This window comes from Gopherus flavomarginatus, chromosome 6 (genome assembly GCF_025201925.1).
Source record: "Gopherus flavomarginatus isolate rGopFla2 chromosome 6, rGopFla2.mat.asm, whole genome shotgun sequence".
Classification (NCBI taxonomy): Eukaryota; Metazoa; Chordata; order Testudines; family Testudinidae; genus Gopherus; species Gopherus flavomarginatus.
The window spans coordinates 137,178,915-137,199,541 of NC_066622.1; the positions used below are offsets into that span (position 1 = coordinate 137,178,915).

The following is a 20,627-nucleotide window of genomic DNA, read 5'->3' on the forward strand; positions in this document are numbered from 1 at the left end:
GGAGGAGGTGCTAGAGGAAGGGAAAGAACAGGTACTCGCTGGGGAACAGGAGGAAGTTGCTGTCCAGCCTGGGCAAGAGGGACCATCTAGAGTCTAGCGAGAGAGAGTGATTCGCACTGAGAGTTTTTTCCCTCTGAAGCTCTGGGCTGGGGCAAGTCGCCAGGCAGGACAAAGCCACCAGCAGCAAAAGTGCCAAGCAAAGCACAGGGTAAAGTGTCTGCAGCATCACTCATGCTAGCAGGCCCAGGGATCAGCTGTGAGGATGGCACGGGGGGAGCATGTGGCTGGGGTGCTGCTGGCGGCGTTCTGGCGACCCCAGGAAAGGCATTCGGGGGGGGCTCTGCAGCTGGCCTGACTTCGGGTGCCTCAGGGCTTGTTCTGTCTCCACATGCTCAGCCTCAGCACCGTGGCAAATGTCTGAGTGCCTCAGAGGCGAAGGGAGCATTTCAGCGCGGTCATCTGGCCAGCTGTCCAGGGGGAAGCACCAAGGGAAACTGGGGCACAGTGAAGTCAGAGCACAGGGGACCTCAGAGAATGAAAAGCCTTGCTCAGCTGGGAGCAATGTTCTGGCTTTGCTCCTAGTAGCTGGTTTTGTCCAGAGATGAACCAGCTCCATCCCTGCAGGACCAGCTGGCTCCTCTGGGTATGTTTGGATGGGGACAGAGGAAATGGTCATCGATTCTTGCAAGATCAGCTGCTTGTGGTGGACAAAAGCTCAGTCTGGCTCTGAGGGGTGCATCTCCCCTTTGGGGCTCTCAGCTGCTGCCCAGCAAATGCAGAGATCTGGGTTAAAGATCTCACTGGGGTGGGGTGAGTGTCGCAGAGAGCGAGGTGGAGAGATCTGCTCTATGGTCAAGCCCACACAGGGGGCTTGGCCGCCCCACATGTAGCTAAACCCAGCTAAGGACCTGCCTTCTGAGCAGCGCTGAGCCCCCAAAAAACTCCCACTGAAGTAAATGGAAACAGATGCGTGGCTCTGGGGAACACCTCTCTGCTCCACTCCAAAAACCACAACAGAAGAGACAAATTTAAGGCACTCATCACTGGGGTGGCTGGGCACCCTCCCGTGTCTCTGTGATCCTGGGGGAGAAGGAATTGCTTGTCCAATTTGCCATGTCCCAGGCTGGCAACTGCCTCCACCTGAGTAGCTGGGTCCATTGATCCTAAGAGAACATTGCAGTTCCTGAGTGATCTCAAAGCAGGCTTCGAGCAGCAATGCATCCTGGACAGGAGGGAGGTGAAGTACCCATAGGTAGGGTGACCAGATGTCCTGATTTTATAGGGACAGTCCCAGTTTTTGGGTCTTTTTCTTATATAGGCTCCTATTACACCCCACCCCCATCCCGATTTTTCATGTTTGCTGTCTGGTCACCCTACCCATAGGTCGCATTATCTCCGTGTCACACATGGGCAATCTGAGGCTCAGCAGGGACAGGCCCAGGTTGCCAGTCACTTGCACTAACCATTAGACAACACTCCCCCAGCGCCACAAATCTCCATCTATTTAGCCTACTGAAGGGAAGATTAGGAGGCAACTTGATGCAGCCACCTGCCATGGGCAGGGGCAGAGGGAAGATGGATGATGGCAGAAGATGCTTTCATCTAGCGGAGATGATCCAATGTGCACGAGATGCACATTTCTAACAGGCAGGGGGATTAACTATTGGAACGGGGACATGGTAGATTCTCTGTGGCCTGGAGTCTTTCATTTGAGGTTGGCTGTTTTTCTAAAGGACAAGCTGGAGCTCAGGCAGCTGTTTCTGGGCTGGAGATAGGAACCACTAGCTGAAGCTGGCCTGTGCGAGGCAGACGTCAGGTCAAGTGATTGTAACGGGCCCTTCTGTCCTGAATCAAAATAAATCTAGGACTGAAGCCCGGGGGTGGCCCGCATTGCTAACGCTGGCTGCCCAAACCATTTCAAAGAATTTGAAAGCCCATCACCCGCCCAGAAAGGAAATACACTATTGGTGGTTTCCTGAGAATCACTGGAACTGTGCTCCTGCTACAAGATTGGGAATAAGACCCATTTCCTATCATTTCTGTCTTCCCACCCACCACACTTTCATTTGTCCTCCCGTCGGGGCCCTTCCTCCTTCCCTCTATCCTTCTGGAGAAGACCCATGGGACACCGTGGGATGCAGGGGCGGCTCCAGGTGCCAGCGCTCCAGGTATGTGTCTGGTGCGGCAAGCCATGAGGGGGTGTCCTGCCGGTCCCTGCAAGGGCGGCAGTCAGGCTGCCGCCGGTGGCGCTCCTGTGGGAGGTCTGCCGGTCCTGCGGATTCGGTGGCAATTCAGTGGTGGGTACGCCAGAGCCGCGGGACTGGGGACCTCCTGCAGGAACACCGCCAAAGGCAGCCTGCCTGCCGTGCTTGTGGCGGCAAAAAAGCTAGAGCCACCCCTGGCGGGATGCTGATCAGACCCAAATGTCTGAATGGTCAGAGATCTGCTCCTTGCATTGTGCCATCCCAGGCGGGAGCATCTCCCTGTGCTCTAGTAACCCAGTAACCTAGCTCGCTTTCCTTGCAGGCGTTAATGGCTTCTTGGCTTTGAAGAGGGAGAGGCTGCCCGGGGTCCAGTGTCTAAGTGATGGTGGCGACCAGGCTCCGAGACCCAGAGAGCCCTTGAGAATGTCCGAACCTGCCAACCCAGCCCCCTCTCAACTCTTCTCTCTGTTGCTGTGTTTGAGCTGGGCCCTGCCATGGCCCTGCGGGGCACTGCCCAATGCCCCGGACTACCTGCAGCGTGGCTGGCAAAGGCTGCTGGAAGAAGGAGAGAGCTGCTTGGACTGTAGCCCAGAGGAATGCCCCATGCCCCGAGGATGCCTGGCAGGCCTGGTGCGGGACCCGTGCGAGTGTTGCTGGGAGTGTGCCAACCTGGAGGGGCAGATCTGCGACCTGGACAACACTAATCACTTCTACGGGAAGTGTGGGGACCACCTGGAGTGCAAGCTGGACACGGGGGACCTCCGGAAGGGCGAGGTGCCTGAGCCTCAGTGCGCTTGCCTCTCCAGCCAGACCCTGTGTGGCTCTGATGGGAAGACCTATGCTCAGATCTGCAAGTTCCAGGAGGTGTTTCATGCCCATCCCGAGGCAAATCTCACCGTGGCCCATGAGGGACCCTGTGAATCAGGTAGTACCTGGGGTCAAACCCCCTTCCCCTCCAATGCCTTTCTTTCAGCCTTCCCCTGCATGCCAGCCAAAGATCCAGGGGTACATTCCATGCACCAGACCAGAAGTCCCAAAAACAATGGGAGCTGTAGGTCTCTGTCAGATGGGAAACCGAGGCACAGAGAGATGAAGTGACACACTCAAGGTCACGCTGGAAGCCTGTAGCAGAGTAGTGATTTAACCATCCTGCTTTTCCAGAGTAGCATAGCAAATAGTCCCCAGTGGAAATCTGCAGGGACCTTTGCCAGGTTCTTCCCAGAAATTCTGGGAAGATCTCGGGGGGTTTTCAGAAGCTAATACACTCAAAACACATATGAAAATTCCAGGGAGTTGTTAGTGAATTCTTGGTTTTATTACTGACTAGTTTTAACTCAAGCTGACTTATTTCACCCTCACTTGTCATTGCAAACAGAAATAGCTGCTGCACCCCTCCGTCTTCCTGGGATCTTCCCATTGCTCCTGGAAATGGGAATTTGGGCTGCTTTAATCTGGTTTTCTGGCTTATTTGAATTTACTTTTTAAAAGCCACCTCTAGTTTGTCAGGTAGGTTCTGGAAGGAGACTAGGAGAAATATCCACCATTCCACACTATAGCTTGAGGTTAGCACTGTTTTTAAATAATATTTCCAGTATTTTCTGTCGAATTTGCTTTCACTAAAAAAATCAACATTTCTATCCTTTTTTATTGTGAAGAAAAGCTCCATTGAACTATGGCCTGCCTGAGCCTGCAGACAGACCCTGAAACAATCCTGCTAAGAGAAAGATGGGTCTGCCCTCATTTGGTGTAGTGGGGTGTTCATTCTGAAACCTAATGTCAGCAGCTTACACCTCCAGCTATGCTAATTGCTTCACAGCTTATTCCTGTCACAGTAACCTCCCTCGAACGTGCTTTATCTTGTGAGATCTGATTTCTTGGCAAGGATTCTCCGTAGGAATGTGGCTGCATGAGCCAAACTAGGCAAATAACTGACTCCTCTTCCAGCTGCTTGCAGCTGTGTCAGTCCTCAGCATGTTTAGGGAGGTAGTTTGAGTTATAATAATACTAATAAAGGTGCCGATCTGAAATTGTGGGAGCCCCTGACACAGGCTACAAAAATAAACCAATACCAGCAGCTAACCCCCGCACCCCGGCAGGCGCTTCCGAAAACTGCCCTGCCCTGCCCTGCCCACGCCTCGGCCCTTCCCAGACCCCTCCCATCGTATGTGGGGTTGGTCCTGCTTTGAGCAGGGGGTTGGACTAGATACCTCCTGAGGTCCCTTCCAACCCTGAGATTCTATGATTCTATGTGGCAGAGACAGGGCTGCCCGGGGGGTGAGGGGGGCAAGTGGGGCAATTTGCCCTGGGCCCCGCGAGCCCTGGCCTGGTGGCAGTCCGGGTCTTCAGCAGCATTTTGGCAGCAGGGTGCCCTTCAGTGCTGCCAAAGATGTGGAGCAACTGAAGGGCCCCCTGCTGTTGAAATGCCACTGAATACCCAGACTGGTGTTGGGTGAGTACAAGCGCCGCAGCTCCGCCACTTTGCCCCAGGCCCCCTGAATCCTCTGGGCAGCCCTGGGCAGAGACAAGCCCCCAATCCTGGAGAGATGCAGCAACCCCACCCTCGCCCTTTGCAAGGTCGCCTGGAGAGCTAATAGCAAGTGCACACACTAGTGGGTTCCAGGGGCCTGGTATGAAAACTGGGCTGTGGCTAAACACGTAACCCTGAGAGTCTCAGTTCCCCCTTTCCTGTGCTTGGAGCAGGGACAGGAGTAGGGGCCACCTTTGTGCTTCCTGCATTCTAGAGCCTGCTCGGTCCTGGAAGTAAGTTAGAGGAGCCTCAGGGCTGCTCTAATTTACATCTCCTTCCCAGGGCCTGATGGAGCAGAGAAAAGCTGCAGTCGAGCATGCTCCAGTCATGCCCCCAACCTGCTCTCTATGCCCGGGTGCAAGCACCATGTGGGCTGGGGGATTCGCCCCTCCTTTAAGCAGCCGAAGTCGCATGAAGGAGCCTTGGCACATCTGAGAGCCTGCACGTTATTGATCTCTCTCACCCCCCGGAGAAGGAACTTGAATTGTCCCCTGAGGGCTAGGAGGTGCCACCAAGACACAATTCGCCCCATTGGCAGATGGAAGCGGCATGAGGTTATGGCAGAGGGGCCATGCCCCCCTCACTTCCCCTGAGATAGCTGCACTGAGAGGTTTCTGGGCTGGGCAGCCTGCTGGGCCCTTTACTCTGTGGTCAGCAGGATCCCGCAGGGGGCTAGGGGGCCAGGCTGGCGTTTAATGAGTTCGCTTTCCAAACCTTGTGGCTTTGGAAGAATGGTGCCCTTTGCTGGAGGGAGAAGTGACTGAGAAGCCCTAGGCTGCCGGGGCTGCTGCTGGGATGTTATTCTGCCTCCAAATTGGCCAGACAATTTTAAAAACAAACACACCAAAAAAGCATCCGTGGGCATGTCTTCCCCATTTCCTGGCAGGAGCTGTTCGTGGTTTGATGATCTCATTTCCCTGGAGAACTCACACTACTAGGCCAGGCGAGGATGGTAGCAAGTGTGCTGGTGTCATGGTTCAGTCGGGAATAACCTTGAAACCCCCCCTTCCCAACCCTAACATATTGGAAGGAGTCATAAGCCAACGCTGAATTTTGCAGCTGTATTTTCTGCTCAGACTCTGCATTTTCAGTCTCAGTCTGACTAGTGCTGGAGATTCAGCAAACCAACAGCGAGAAAGAACCAAAGCACCATCTCTTGCAGCGAGGCCGAGCCCGAAACAGCGGCTGTCTCTGTGAGCGGGCGGAGCCCCCAGGACTGGAAAGGTGCTGCCCACATTGAACAAAGGCGCTGCAGTCTCAGAGAGACCCCCTGCCACGATCTCAGACGAGCTGTCAGGAGGCAGGACGCTTCTCCCCCGGGGCCTCAACCCCTCAGGTCTGGTGATCAGTTGAGCTTCTGGTTAGGGTGGAAAACACAGGGCAAGAGCAGTTCTTTTTGGTGACGTTTTTCGCCACATTTTCCCCCCTATCGATGCTGTAGCCAGAAAGGCCACCCACAGGCTACTGCGACTGTTATCCTGTGTTATATGTAGGGTGGGAGCAGCTTTCAGATGTGCTTGGAAAGGTCCGTGCACACAGAATCACAGAAACGTCGGACTAGAAGGGACTTTGAGAGGTCGTCTAGTCCAGCCTCTGCACTGAGGTGAGACTAAGTAACCCTAGAACATCCCTGATTACCTCCCTGTGACTGGGTGAGAGTGTGGACTAGTGGACAGGGGACTGGGACTTAGGAGACCTGGGGTCGTCTCTTGCTTCTTCCATTGGTTTACCAGGTGTCCTCTCAATGCCTCAGTTTCCCCAGCTGTACAATGGGGATAATTCATAGATTCATAGACTCTAGGACTGGAAGGGACCTCGAGAGGTTATTGAGTCCAGTCCTCTGCCCTTATGGCAGGACCAAATACTGTCTAGACCATCCCTAATAGACATATATCTAACCTACTCTTAAATATCTCCAGAGATGGAGATTCCACAACTTCCCTAGGCAATCTATTCCAGTGTTTAACCACCCTGACAGTTAGGAACTTTTTCCTAATGTCCAACCTAAATCTCTCTTGCTGCAGTTTAAGCCCATTGCTTCTTGTTCTATCGTTAGAGGCTAAGGTGAACAAGTTTTCTCCCTCTTCCTGATGACACCCTTTTAGATACTGAAATCTGCTATCATGTCCCCTCTCAGTCTTTTTTTTTCCAAACTAAACAAACCCAATTCCTTCAGCCTTCCTTCATAGGTCATGTTCTCAAGACCTTTAATCATTCTTGTTGCTCTTCTCTGGACCCTCTCCAATTTCTCCACATCTTTCTTGAAATGTGCTGCCCAGAACTGGACACAATATTCCAGTTGAGGCCTAACCAGCGCAGAGTAAAGCGGAAGAATGACTTCTCGTGTCTTGTTTACAACACACCTGTTAATGCATCCCAGAATCACGTTTGCTTTTTTTGCAACAGTATCACACTGTTGACTCATATTTAGCTTATGATCCACTATGACCCCTAGATCCCTTTCTGTCATACTCCTTCCTAGACAGTCTCTTCCCATTCTGTATGTGTGAAACTGATTGTTCCTTCCTAAGTGGAGCACTTTACATTTATCTTTGTTAAACTTCATCCGGTTTACCTCAGACCATTTCTCCAATTTGTCCAGATCATTTTGAATTATGACCCTGTCCTCCAAAGCAGTTGCAATCCCTCCCAGTTTGGTATCATCCACAAACTTAATAAGCGTACTTTCCATGCCAACATCTAAGTCGTTGATGAAGATATTAAACAGAGCCGGTCCCAAAACAGACCCCTGTGGAACCCTGCTTGTTATACCTTTCCAGCAGGATTGGGAACCATTAATAACTACTCTCTGAGTATAGTTATCCAGCCAGTTATGCACCCACCTTATGGTGGCCCCATCTAAATTGTATTTACCTAGTTTATTGATAAGAATTTCATGCGAGACTGTATCAAATGCCTTACTAAAGTCTAGGTATGCCACATCCACCACTTCTCCCTTATCCACAAAACTCATTTTCCTATCAAAGAAAGCTCTCAGATTGGTTTGACATGATTTGTTCTTTACAAATCCATGCTGACGGATTCCCTATCACCTTGCCACCTTCCACGTGTTTGCAGATGATTTCCTTAATTAATGGGTCCATTATCATCCCTGGCACAGAAGATAAACTAACTGGTCTGTAGTTTCCTGGGTTGTTTTTATTTCTCTTTTTGTAGATGGGCACTATAATTGCCCTTTTCTAGTTTTCTGGAATCTCTCCCGTCTCCCATGATTTTCCAAAGATAATAGTTAGAGGCTCAGATACCTCCTCTATTAGCTCCTTGAGTGTTCTAGGATGCATTTCATCAGGTCCGGGTGACTTGCAGGCCTCTAACTTTTCTAAGTGATTTTTAACTTGTTTTTTTTTTTAATTTTATCTTCTAAACCTACCCCCTTCCCATAAGCATTCACTATGTTAGGCATTCCTTCAGGCTTCACGGTGAAGACCGAAACAAAGAAGTCATTAAGCATCTCTGCCATTTCCAAGTTTCCTGTTACTGTTTCTCCCTCCTCACTGAGCAGTGGGCCTACCTTGTCCTTGGTCTTCCTCTTGCTTCTAATGTATTGATAAAAAGTCTTCTTGTTTCCCTTTATTCCCATAGCTAGTTTGAGCTCATTTTGTGCCTTTGCCTTTCTAATCTTGCCCTTGCATTCCCGTGTTGTTTGCCTATATTCAGCCTTTGTAATCTGACCTAGTTTCCATTTTTTATACGACTCCTTTTTATTTTTTAGATCATGCAAGATCTCGAGGTTAAGCCAAGCTGGTCTTTTGCCATATTTTCTATCTTTCCTGCCCAGCGGAATAGCTTGCTTTTGGGCCCTTAATAGTGTCCCTTTGAAAAACTGCCAACTCTCCTCAGTTGTTTTTCCTCTCAGTCTTGATTCCCATGGGACCTTATCTATCAGCTCTCTCAGCTTACCAAAATCCACCTTCCTGAAATTCGTTGTCTCTACTTTGCTGGACTCCCTTCTACCCTTCCTTAGAATTGCAAACTCTATGATTTCATGATCACTCTCACCCAAGCTTCCTTCTACTTTCAAATTCTCAACGAGTTCCTCCCTATTTGTTAAAATCAAGTCTAGAACAGCTTCCCCCCAGTAGCTTTTTCAACCTTCTGAAATAAAAAGTTGTCTGCAATGCAGTCCAAGAACTTATTGGATAGTCTGTGGCCCTCGGTGGTATTTTCCCAACATATATCTGGATAGTTGAAGTCCCCCATCACCACCAAATCTTGGGCTTTGGATGATTTTGTTAGTTGATTAAAAAAAGCCTCATCCACCACTTCCACTTGGTTAGGTGGCCTGTAGTAGACTCTTAGCACAACATCACCCTTGTTTTTTACCCGTTTTAGCCTAACCCAGAGACTCTCAACACTTCCGTCTCCTATGTCCATCTCCACCTCAGTCCAAGTGTGTACATTTTTAATATATAAGGCAACACCTCCTCCCTTTTTCCCGTCTATCCTTCCTGAGCAAACTGTACCCGTCCACACCAACATTCCAATCGTGTATTATTCCACCAAGTTTCAGTGATGCCAACAATGTCATAGTTGTATTTATTTATTAGCACTTCCAGTTCTTCCTGCTTATTATCCATACTTCTTGCATTTGTATATAGGCATCTAAGACACTGGTTTGATCTTGCCTCCCAGTTTCGCCCTGACTCTCTTTTCTCTCTGCCATTATAGCCTACGCTCCCTCTTGTTTCCGACCTATCTCCCAGGTCTCCATGTTCCCCACTTACCTGTCCCCATCGAACCTAGTTTAAAGCCCTCCTCACTAGGTTAGCCAGTCTGTGTGCAAATAGGGTCTTTCCCCTCCTCGAAAGGTGAACACTATCTCTGCCCAGCAGTCCTTCCTCGAATAGCATCCCGTGGTCAAGGAAGCCAAAGCCCTCCTGGTGACACCATCTTCGCAGCCAGGCATTCACCTCCATGGTGCATCTGTCTCTGCTCGGGCCCCTACCTTTGACAGGAAGAATCGAAGAGAATACCACCTGTGCTCCAAACTCCTTCACCTGTACTCCCAGAGCCCTGTAGTCACTCTTGATCCGCTCAGCGTCACACCTCACAGTATCATTTGTGCCCACATGGATGAGTAGCATGGGGTAGTAGTCAGAGGGCTGGATAATCCTCGACAATGCCTCTGTAACATCTCGGATACGAGCGCCCGGCAGGCAGCATACCTCCCTAGATGAAATGTCAGGGCAACAGATGGGGACCTCCGTCCCCCTCAGCAGGGAGTCTCCGACCACCACTACCCTATGTTTCCTATTCTCAGTGGTGGTAGCAGACGTCCCAGCCTTAGGAGTACGAGGCTTCTCCTCCTTTACTGTAGGGGGTGATTCCTTCTCTCCTGTATCAAGAAGAGCATAATGGTTACCTATTACCACGGTGGGACGGTTCGGAGCAGGGGTGGAGCACTGCCTGCTGCCAGAAGTAACCAGCTGCCAGTGTCCACCCTGAGCCATCTCTTCCTCTGCCAGTGGTGAGTCAGCAGTCCTGTGTACTGGGACAGCTACCTCAGCTGTCTCAACATGGACACTGTCCAGGAATCGCTCGTGGATTCGGATGCTCCTCAACCTAGCCACCTCCTCCTGTAGCTCTCCCACCTGCTGCCTGAGAGATTCCACCAGTAGGCACCTTTCACATTGGATGCCCCCCCCAGCCTGGGTATCAGTAAGTGGAAATTGCAAGTTACAGTCCCTGCAAAATCACACCAGGATCTGGGTAGAAGCATCCATGCTCAGGTGCTCTGTCTGGCTATAGGTGCAGGTGGAGGAGACAGAAGCAGTGCTGGCACAGGTGTTGCGGGTCTTCCTAACCATTGTAAGCTCCCTCTGTCAAATTCCCTCTCAAACTCCCCTATCTGCAGCTCCCTGTCTGCTTTGGGGAAGCACTTTCTAAGATCTAAGGCTGAAAAGCGCTAGGGATTATTATAAGCGCTCGTCTACTACAGCCAGGAGAGTCAGAGAAGTTCCAGCATTGCCAGCTCTCATGCTGTTTGATATCTTACCTAAAGCCTCAGCTCCTGGAGTCAAAGGATTTTGGGAGAATCTGAGCTTTCTTTTTTTTTTTTTGAAAGCAAGTTTCTAGCCCTCCTGGTTGCAGACAAAAGCCTGAAATCATGAAGCTTAAAGGCTCAAAATGCAGAAGGCAAATGAAAAACACCCAGCCTTGATTCCTGGTTCAAAATCTCATGAGCGTGTGAAGCCAATCTCCTGATTTTGGGAGAGGTCACTTAGGGTTTGTTAACCTTTGGGTTTGTTGGTGCAGCAGGAAGCCAGCCAGCATGTGGCGGGGAGTCGGGGGGAAGCGTAACTAGGGAAGGCTAAGGTAAGTGTCGGTCTCGAGGGGCTGGCACTGGATGATTGCAAGGGTTAAACGGCTTGCAATGAGGTAGCACGGTTGGGTGGGTAATTGAGTCTGGCCCTGCGGTCGGCATGTGAAGGGCGTGACTTTGAGTGTGCAGTGACTTTGCTGAAAGCCTCGTTACGGGGGCTTAGGCTGGGAAGACCGACAAGGTCTTTAACGAGAAAGTGGCACCCACTGAGCTGCCATCCTAACGAACGGCCGCTCCTCAAATCACTCCGCTTGTGTTCCACCCTGGACTATTGCCTGCTCCCTTGGCACGTTTCTGCTGAGGATCTCAAAGCACTTCACAGGCGTTCACTAGTGAATTAGCACCCATCCCCCCACCTAGAAAGGTTGGGACTTGCCTAAGGCCAGGCTGGGAGAACTGGGAGTGGAACCCAGGAGTCCAGACTCCCAGTCCGTTGGTCTAGCAGCTAGGAAAGATTCCCTTGCCTGTAGTGAGAACAATCATGAGTAGACCCTGATGCCTAGTCTCGGGAGATGAGTGGGGTTATTACGGCCTCAGGATCCAAATGAAATGCTCCTGAAGCCAGGAGCGGTGCATTGGCCTGGGATGGAAGCCATGGGCTGCGGCCGTCTCTGGAAGAGGGATGTTCACAAATGGTGCTTCAGGGCTCCGTTCCCCTTCCAGGCCGATGGAGGGAACACGGGCAGGACTCGAGGGGAAATGCAGAATGGGCAGAGTGCCGAGGTGAGGATAGAAGCGGGCCGGCCAGCCAAGGTGACAGGGGCTGGTGTTTGATCCTCGAGGTGAGCTGAGCTAATGAAGGGGGGAAGGCTCCCAGCGGCCGTGGGGTGGGTTGGAGGCAGCGATCAGGCCTGGGCCTGATTCACCTCCAGTGCAAATCAGGAATGGCTCTTGTGGTGTGAGACTGGAATGGGTCCAGGAGCAGCTAGCTCTTGGCACTTGCCCGTCCTGGTATGGCTGCCATCTGAGTGGGATGCTGGGCTGGGGCACGTCCATCTGCCCTGAGGAGTGCTACGGAAGTGTCTTTGTCAGCCTGCGATCAGACCATGCATCTCCCACCCAGACGATCTGCTGTGGGGCTGGCCAATTCTCTGAACCAACAGGTCCCTCATCTCATCTCTCTCTCCCCCACCTCCTTCCCCAGAGCCCCAGATCTTGTCTCCTCCCTACGACGTGTGGAACGTCACCGGGCAGGACGTGATCTTCGGCTGCGAGGTCTTTGCCTACCCCATGGCGTCCATCGAGTGGCGGAAGGACGGAGCGGAGATCCTGCTACCGGGAGATGACCCCCACATCTCTGTACAGGTGAGCTGCTGGATCAGAGCTCCAGGCAGTGGCTGGGGTGGGACGCTCGGTCATCAGAGGAAACCCCAGCTCGCTGGAGGGACGGCAAACCTCCCCTGAGCTGCAGGGTGGTGTTTTCTACCTCTCTCCTTGGCGTCTCGTCTCTGTACCTCCTGCCTGCAGATGGGCTGTTGTACCCTCTGTCCTGCCACATCCCCGGTTCCTGAACTAGGCAATCCCTTCCATTGCTCCCACCAGGCCCCTCACAGCTATCGGATTTCCCCAGGAACCCGGGTCCGCGTCGCTCGCTGCTGGTTGGCTCTTTGCCTTCTCCCGCAGCGGTGCTGCCCCTTTCAGGGCCCCCATGTTTTTGTGCCTTCTGTGGGCAAACTGCCATGTAATCACCTGGCCGTGATGCTTTCTGTCCCCACGGCTCCACTGGTGGCCCAGCGCTTACCGCGCCAGTGACATGTCTTCTGGGGCCCGGGGAGGGTGAGCAGCCGGCTGTTCTCCCTGGCACAGCAGTAGGAGAGCAGGGGGTGCTCAGCTTTGTTGAACCCAGTTATTAAAAGGGCCACAGGCTGGTCAAACCCAAGGCCAGGTACCGGAGTCACAGGGGAATGGACTGAGAGTGCCAGAGAGGGGGAATGCAGCACGGCTCCAGCAGGATGTTTGGTCGTTATGGGGAGAGATTGAAAACGATCCCGTTTCTGGGCACAGCTGAGCTAAGGGGCATGTCCAGCTAGATTGTTGGCCTGGTACATGGTTCCTCCGCTGAAGTTTTGCCTTCAACTGAAGCAACTCCCATTTGACGAACACGTAGGGCGCTGGCCAATCCCACAGGAAGCTTCGTTTCCCTCCCCGCCAGAGGGAGGGACCCTGGCTCTCTGCCACAAATCGCCGTGTTTAGCAGTGGCTGTGGCCTGATCGGGTCATAACTAGACAGCTGCTTCTTGCCTGGGAAGGAGAGAAAACAACATGCTCTAAGCGTGATCATGAGCAATCTCATCCCCGGGGCATCTGCCAGGTCTAAAGGATGGTTTTCATAGGTTAAGGCAGAACAGACTCTCTCCTGACAGACCACTTGCATTTCACCCAGCTAACGCCATTGGCTGCCCAATCTCTTGTGTTTGATTAAAGCATCTTCCAGCAGGCAGCCAGTCTTGATCTGAGATGGTGAATCCACAACTCCCCTTGGTAGGTTGTTGCAATGGTTCTTCACCCTCGCCGTTAAAAACGGGGCCGCGTTTCTCCTTTGGATTTACCTGACTTTCATTGTCAGATGTTCAGGTCCGAAGGGACTGTCATGATCTTCCAGCAAAGCAAAGACCAGAGCCCCTCAGGCAGTGGCTCCTGCACCGAGCCAGCGAGCTGTGGTTGAACCTAGCCCATCTCTGGAACGTGGCTGGAGCATGTTCTTTTCTTCCACCTCACGCAAGGGAAAAAACCCCAAACCCACAACCGGGCCACAAATGTATGTCACAGGCAGGTGAAATCGAGTCTTTTCCTGGAGTTGAGGTGGGAGCCGCAAAGCGGGGCCTTAGAGGGAGAGGAAATAGGGCCCAGCTTTGGGGATCGCAAGGGAAATGAAGTTCTGATTTGCCCCGTCAGCTTTGAATTCCGCACGAGCCTGTCTCACAAGTTGGCCGGCCGCAGAGAGGAGGACAGTGCCTTGAGGGGCTAGTTGCTTTCTTTAAAGGAGACGCGTGTTGGCCAGAGAAGCGTCAGATCACTGGAAGGCTGAGGAGACAGGGGCAGGCCAGATTCTGGACTCGCTGGCATTTTCCTCTCCTTGCTTGTCCAGTTTAATAGCTCAATTGTGTTAATGATGAGTGGGTAAGGCCCTCTCTGGCGAGAACAAGACGGGTTGCAATGGGTAGGCAGCCTGCCAAGGAAAGACAGCGCCACGCCATGTCTGGCCCAGACCCGTTTCCTCAGGGCTTCAGCTTTATTTCAGCCACATGAAGCTGGCGACACCGATGTCACCTTCCCCTCACCTGGGATCTTCTGCAGGGTTCCCTCCAGACAACACGGCTGCTGGTCACGTTGCGCCGGGGCCTGCCAGCCTGTCTCCTGGAGCTCTCCCCAAATACGCTCCCCGTTGGCTTCTGTAATCACTTGCGTCTCAGCTGAGAGCCAGCTGAGCCATCACAGGTGAGGCTGGGCCCAGCTCCCTTTGAAGGGCCAGCTACCCTGGGAGACTTTACCAGGCAGGGCCAGATCCCCAAAGGCACGTAGGCTCCTAACGCCCGTTGAAACTGCCCAAAGTCCTGCAGGGAGCCTGGGGCAGATCAGGGAGTCGAACCCACTCCCGGGTTAGCACTGTAAGCACTGGCCCATCTTTCTGATGTGAGGCCGTAACGGAGATCCGGCTCAGCTTTGTGCTGGGCTCTGGGCAGTGACAGGCCCTGCCCAAGCAGCTGACAGTCTAAGCAGGCAAAGGGTGAGAGAAATGAAGTAATGTTACAGATGGGAAACTGAAGCACAGAAAGATTCAGTGACTTAGCCAAGGTATGTGACAGAGGCGGGAATTGAACCTCATGAAACCCAGTGCAGAGCCTTAGACCACCTGTCCTCAGTTTTTAATAACCCCTGGACTTCAGAAAGTCCTCCTTGCGTTCCACTGACTTTATTTGTATCAGCCATGCACACACACTCCTGAATTTCCACCTCTGCCATGGGCAGGGAACCTGCTATGTCCACGACCTCAAGAAGCTGGTATATATGTGCTAGACGATAATAAACTGTGCATCACCAGTGAGATGCAGCCACTTCTGGGGTGGAACGCAGTGACCTTTCTGCATCATGAACAATAGAGGAGAGAAGACTTGTTTTAGGGTGGGCTGTGGAGGCAGAAGTAGGAGTCATGGGACGAAATTAAGCAAAGGAAAATCAAGTCCTGTGAGGAATTATTTGCTCTCATTGAGATGTTAGACCATGGGAGGGTCTCCAGAGATAAGTGATGGATCCTTGTCACTTGAGTCTTTCTTTGTACAAGGCACTGGAGCCCATGTGGCATGTCCGATCATCCCTGGCTGGTGACGGACTAGCTAGAATCTGATAGGAACCGGAACGCTGGTTACCTTACACCACTAACTACAGGCTAACAGCCGTCTGCTTCACTGGTCACCTACAGCCTCACCGAAATTGCTGCAGTTCCCATGTCTCGCTGGGATAGGACAGCACGAGGCGGGTGGAGGTGCTGTGTCAGATGAAGTTGGGGGAAGGGTCACCAGGGGATGCAGGAAGGGATGCTACGGTACAACAATGGGAAGTGGGTGAGGGGAGTGCAGGGTGGTTCCCCCATCAGATAAAAATGCTGGCTGGAAATAGGTGCCTCTGGACTGTCATGGAACTGGTAATCAAAAGCAATTCCAGCCTTCCATCTCTTATCCGCAGCGCAGAGTCCTGGAGGCAGCTCAGAGGCCCTGGGTTTACAGGCAGGGCAGAGCAGGGATGACACAAACGTTCGGCGATCGGTCAGTTTCTTCTGGCTTTGTGTATCCTGTTTATGGAAGGGAAGAGGGTAAACCCCAGCAGAAAACCAGACAGCTGGGTGGGGTTTGCCTAGGCCCTTTTAAGTGTTTGCAGGGTTTGGGTTTTTTTTAAAAGAAAGCCTCAGATTTTCACATCTGAATAGAAATGAGCATATTCCTGTGTGGATCCGGAGAGTCGCGTTTCCCAGCAGGCTGCGATGGGGGTCTCTGGATAGGGGTGTTGCAAGGGAGCTATTCCTGGAAAGATGGCTCCCTGCGTGGCCTCAGTTACCGTTAAAGAGCCCTTCCTTTGCCTACGTCCTCCAGAAAGCCCCACACAGCTGCTGCTGCTGGCGGCTGCCAGCCAAGGGCCCTGTGTTGTGTTAGTCCAGTTGCGTAGAGCCACCACCTTTACCAGGTCGCTAGAGGGAGTTAGTATCCTAGGGCTGCCTTCACCCTGGGGGTCACATTCCTGGCTGCCTCCGAGTTACACTGGGGAGGAGGCTGGCCCCAGGAGGCTGGTCAAGAGAGACCCCTTTCCCTCGGCGATGTCCTGGGGATGGCCTGGCAGATTCCCACAGCTGGACCCCGGCAGCCGCCGGCTTCTCACTCTGCCGTACGCCCAGCTGATGCTAGCTGAACGTCTTTGACCCCAGTTCAGGGGTGGCCCCCAGAAATACGAAGTGACTGGCTGGCTGCAGATCCAGGGCATCCGGGTGACGGACGAGGGCACCTATCGCTGCTTCGCCAGGAACAGGGTCGGGGAAGTGGCTGCGCTCGCCAGCTTGACTGTGCTGACGCCGGGTAAGTGAGACGTCCCCCGGCCAGCACCTGCGCTTCAGGGAGCTGGGTTCTGCTTTCCTCTGGACACTTGGCCTTCCCCAATCACCAACAGAGCTATGCTGGGGGCTCACTGCTCAGCTCCATGCAGCTTGGCTAGGGTTGCTGGTGGGGGAGTTGGTTGTGGGTCCATCCTTTGTGTGGTCAGCAGGGACTTCCCACACCGCAGCAGCACTCTACCGCCTGGGCTAAAGGAGGAACTCCATTCTCTGAGGCAGCAGTAGGCTGTTATCCTCTAGCAGCTCAGCCACTTGAGGGGGACGCCACAAACCCCTTGCCCAGTGTCTTACCCATTCTTGATCCCTAGAGACAAGTGGGGGCTCTGAGGCCAAACTACAGAAGGATGGAGACACATGGGGCTCAGGAGAGCTCGGGAGGAGCGGGTGCATGCGTGCTTGCAGGAAATGTGCACACTCACAGCTGTTGGTTCCATTAGACAAGATCAGAGTGAATACATTATATCGTTGTTAAGAAGGGCTGAAACCCACCTGCTTCAGGGCATCCCCCAACCACTCGCTGACAGGGGTCAGGAAGGAGCCACCCTCTGGGGCAAGTTATTCCATCGTTGTCCATTGTGCGGGTTTCTTGCACCTTCTTCCAGCCACTGGGCTGCTTGGACCCATTGCTGTGAGTTAGCAGAAGCTGCTTCATATTGTGCTTGGCTTTGGGCACTAATTGACCCCGGTCCAACGTCACTGATGGCAGCAGGATTAGGCCAGGGATGGATTTGGCCCATTAGGATTCAGGGTGTTGATGCCACTGAGTGGTTGGGTTAATCATCCCCAGGGGCAGGGAGAGGCAGAGGGGCCTGGGGCGCGTATGGTGGAGATTAGGTAGAACTGTACCCCTTGGCTTCTGTGCTGTCTTTCCAGATCAGCTGAACATGACGGGGTTGTCCCTGCCCAGGCCGCGCCCGGGGCCTGAGGACGACGTGGAGAGCGAGGAGTTGGATGATTATTACTAACAGCTGCAGTGGGGAGGTGGGACCAAGTTTGGGATCCAGGAGGGAGACGTCATCCGCCATCCTTCCTCCTCTACGGCAGTGCGAGGTGTGGACACCTGGCCCCCTTCCTCGGGAACCTCTGTGGGTGGAGTTTGGGGAGATCCCCTGAGCAGACCCCTTCCCCTACATGGAAACTCCTTCTGCTATAAACAGTTTTGGGTTGAGATCTTTTGGTGGGGGGAGGGGGGTCCATCTTTCAATATATCCCTTTGCAGGGTGAAGGGGGCAGCAGCAGGCTGGGGGGAGGGAGGGATTATTAGGTGTCTAGTGGCTCCCAGGAGAGGTGAATGCGAACGGCACCTGGAGCCGTGCAAAGAGCATCTCCCCATTCAGAGCAGCTCAGCACAAGTGGCTATGGGGCCCAGCAAACAGGGGCTTGGCTAAGCTCCTTTCTGGCTCCCCTGTTACCAAGAGACCTTGGGGATCCTGGTCAGACACACCCACCCACCCACCAAGCGAGCCTGGCCGCTAACTGTTCACTCCGATGTCCGGTTACCAGGTGGTAACCAAATCAAGCCCTGACGGGCCTAGCCGGGAAGTGCTCTTTGGAAATCCTCAGGTGCAACTGGTCCCTTGGTCTTGGGGAGATTTGGAGCCACCTTCCTAAGATGGGGAGCCATCCTCGAGGAGCGGAAGGACTTGCTTCCCAGGTTAGGGTGCTGCCATAGTACGGACAGACTGGCTAGGGGGTCGGAAATGGGATTCAGAATCCAGCCCCTGCAGAGCGACACAGAGGGCTTGTCACTAACACGTGAGGACGACCACGCCCCATTCCCAGCAGCCTGCATGTTACCAGCTCTGTAGCCCCCCGCTGCAGCACGGTGACAGCCAGGCCTGGGGCCATGCTGGTGCCTGCAGCTGGAACGGCCTCTCGGAGCACTTTGATCAGCCTCCGGGGTTAGCACCCAACCGCAGAAAGGTTCCTCTCTCCTGACTCCGGGTGAGACTCTCACTCCAGTTTATTAAACCTTTTCTCGGCTCCTCTTGTGCATGGATGGATTTTCCTCTCTTCCAGCCACACTGTGGCTTCGGGATGGTGGGGCAGGGAGGGCCAGTCCACTGCACCAGGGCCGTCCCTAGCCTCAGTGGTCAGAGGTTCCCGTGTAGAATGGCCAGTGCAGCCCTCCACCCTGTCCTTTATAGAACTGGGCCCCCCTTCTCGTCCTGGTAGAGATACTATAGCCAATCGCGACACTGCGTGGCCACTGGACCACAATGCAACATGCCCACTGGGCAACACTGCTGGAGCAGAGGGATACAATTCCCGTAGTATGGGAGAGTCCTGCACACCAGCCTGCTGGCTGCACATGGTACCAGTGTGACACAGGAGCACAACCCAGCATGTGTTTATTGCATTTACACGCCTAAGGAAACGTGGGTGCTTCGGCTCGTTCCACATAAGGTAGGGCTCAGGGTCCGGGACAGGATGGGGTGAGGCTGCTCTCTGGAGGATCTTCTCCCCTCCCCAGAGAGGTCACTGGCCAGGGGTGTCTGAGGGCTAGAGACAAACTGGTCTGTGCTGGGCTGGTCACTTCAGGAGTTCAATGTCCATTGACATCCAAACCCGCCTATTTCTGTTCACCCCAGTCCTGAGCTCCTGCGCTGACACATCGCTCCCAATAAATTGTGAACGGAGATGCTGCCTGAGCGAGGACTGAGTGGGCAAAGGGGACACGATGGCCAGCTGTCCACCCAGCACCCACTGACTTGCAATAGCAGTGAGGAGCCGCTCTGCGCATGGCCAGCCCCAAGCGTTCACAAATCATGAGTCAGGCCATACACACAAAAATCAGGAGATCAGCCCCAAAATCAGGAGATTTTCCTAACAGTTAGGGGTCCTTTCCTTTGCCTTCGGAGCACTCAAGGTCGTACCCGGGTCACATCTTCCACCTTTTCTTTGCTACCAGCAAGGTTAGAAACCTGTGGTTTTTGGGGGTTAAATCAAAATAGAGATTCTCACAAGATCACATGACTCCGGGAGCTGGGCTTTAAGCAAAACCCCCCTCCCCACATCGTGAGACTTACCATCAAACCGCGAGACTTGGTAATGCCCCAGCCCCTTGCACTTATGAAAATTTGCCCCTCCCTCTGACTAGCGCCTTCGGGCAAGGTGCGGGAAGCCGGGCTGTGGCTGTCACGGCAGAAGACAAGCAGCAGGGGTGTGAGGCCTCAAGTTTCCAAACAGCAGAATCTTTTGCCCGGCCAAATTCTGTCCCAGTGTCCTCCAGCCAAGCTCTCAGGGACAGGGCACTTGCCTGAGGACGACTTGAGTGAAAGCTCTGGGCCAGATCCGGAGTCCAGCCACAGTGGTGTAAACCTGGAGCCACTCCAGAGCTCAGGGGAGTTACTCCGAATTGACACCAGTCAGGACTGGGCCCACAGTCCTGGCCCGCCGCAGGGGCTGGCTCCACAGTCTCCCCCTGGAAAGCGACTCAGCTGCTGGTGCTGGTTGGAGCTTTGCTTTTCTCTAGCACCTTGGGAGGTTTTTCAAGCCGAAGCAGATGACAATTCCGGAGTCAAACCCGCCCAGGCAAATAAAAGGGTTTTGTGTGCAGCTGGCAGGGGAACAAAATTCCTGCAGTCAGAGCGGCTGGGCCAGCCCTGGGCCTCTCTCCTCATCCTGGCTGGGGGGGCCAAAGTCAACAGTGACTGCAGTTCTGCATGACGGCTGGACGCTGAACAACGCCACAGCCCCCTGTGAGTTAATCCCCCACTCCCCCTCTGGCCCCCGCCTAACAACCTCATGTGATTCAATCTGAGGGAAGGCAAGGGCTGGAAGCGAGGGTCAGTGTGCACAGGTGCTCTGCAAGATTGTCTTTGCACATCTAGCCCTGCCGGGCCTCCCATCCCAACCCCCCCGCCCGCTACGCCAGCTCTGGACTCCCGCACACCAGAGTTTGCCGATGCCCCTCGATCCCAACCTACAGCCCCCCGGCTCCTCCATCCCAGC

At 53.5% G+C, this 20,627-nt stretch overlaps 1 protein-coding gene across 1 annotated transcript; it reads left to right on the forward strand.

Moving 5' to 3' along the window:
- Nucleotides 1-2,524: 2,524 nt before the first annotated feature.
- On the forward strand, nt 2,525-17,829 carry KAZALD1 (Kazal type serine peptidase inhibitor domain 1). The gene is made up of 4 exons (XM_050958209.1): nt 2,525-3,129; nt 12,219-12,379; nt 16,491-16,638; nt 17,547-17,829. Exons 1-4 carry the CDS (start codon nt 2,628-2,630, stop codon nt 17,636-17,638), a joined length of 903 nt encoding a protein of 300 aa, XP_050814166.1. The 5' UTR covers nt 2,525-2,627; the 3' UTR covers nt 17,639-17,829.
- The last annotated feature ends 2,798 nt before the right edge of the window (nt 17,830-20,627 follow it).

What these genes read in the sequence shown, in the direction of transcription:
- KAZALD1 (XM_050958209.1), top strand. Translation starts at nt 2,628, where the DNA reads ATGTCCGAACCTGCCAACCCAGCCCCCTCTCAACTCTTCTCTCTGTTG. An exon ending in ACCCCCACATCTCTGTACAG is followed by an intron (nt 12,380 to 16,490) that starts GTGAGCTGCTGG and finishes CTTTGACCCCAG; the next exon opens with TTCAGGGGTGGCCCCCAGAA. An exon ending in CTTGACTGTGCTGACGCCGG is followed by an intron (nt 16,639 to 17,546) that starts GTAAGTGAGACG and finishes CTGTCTTTCCAG; the next exon opens with ATCAGCTGAACATGACGGGG.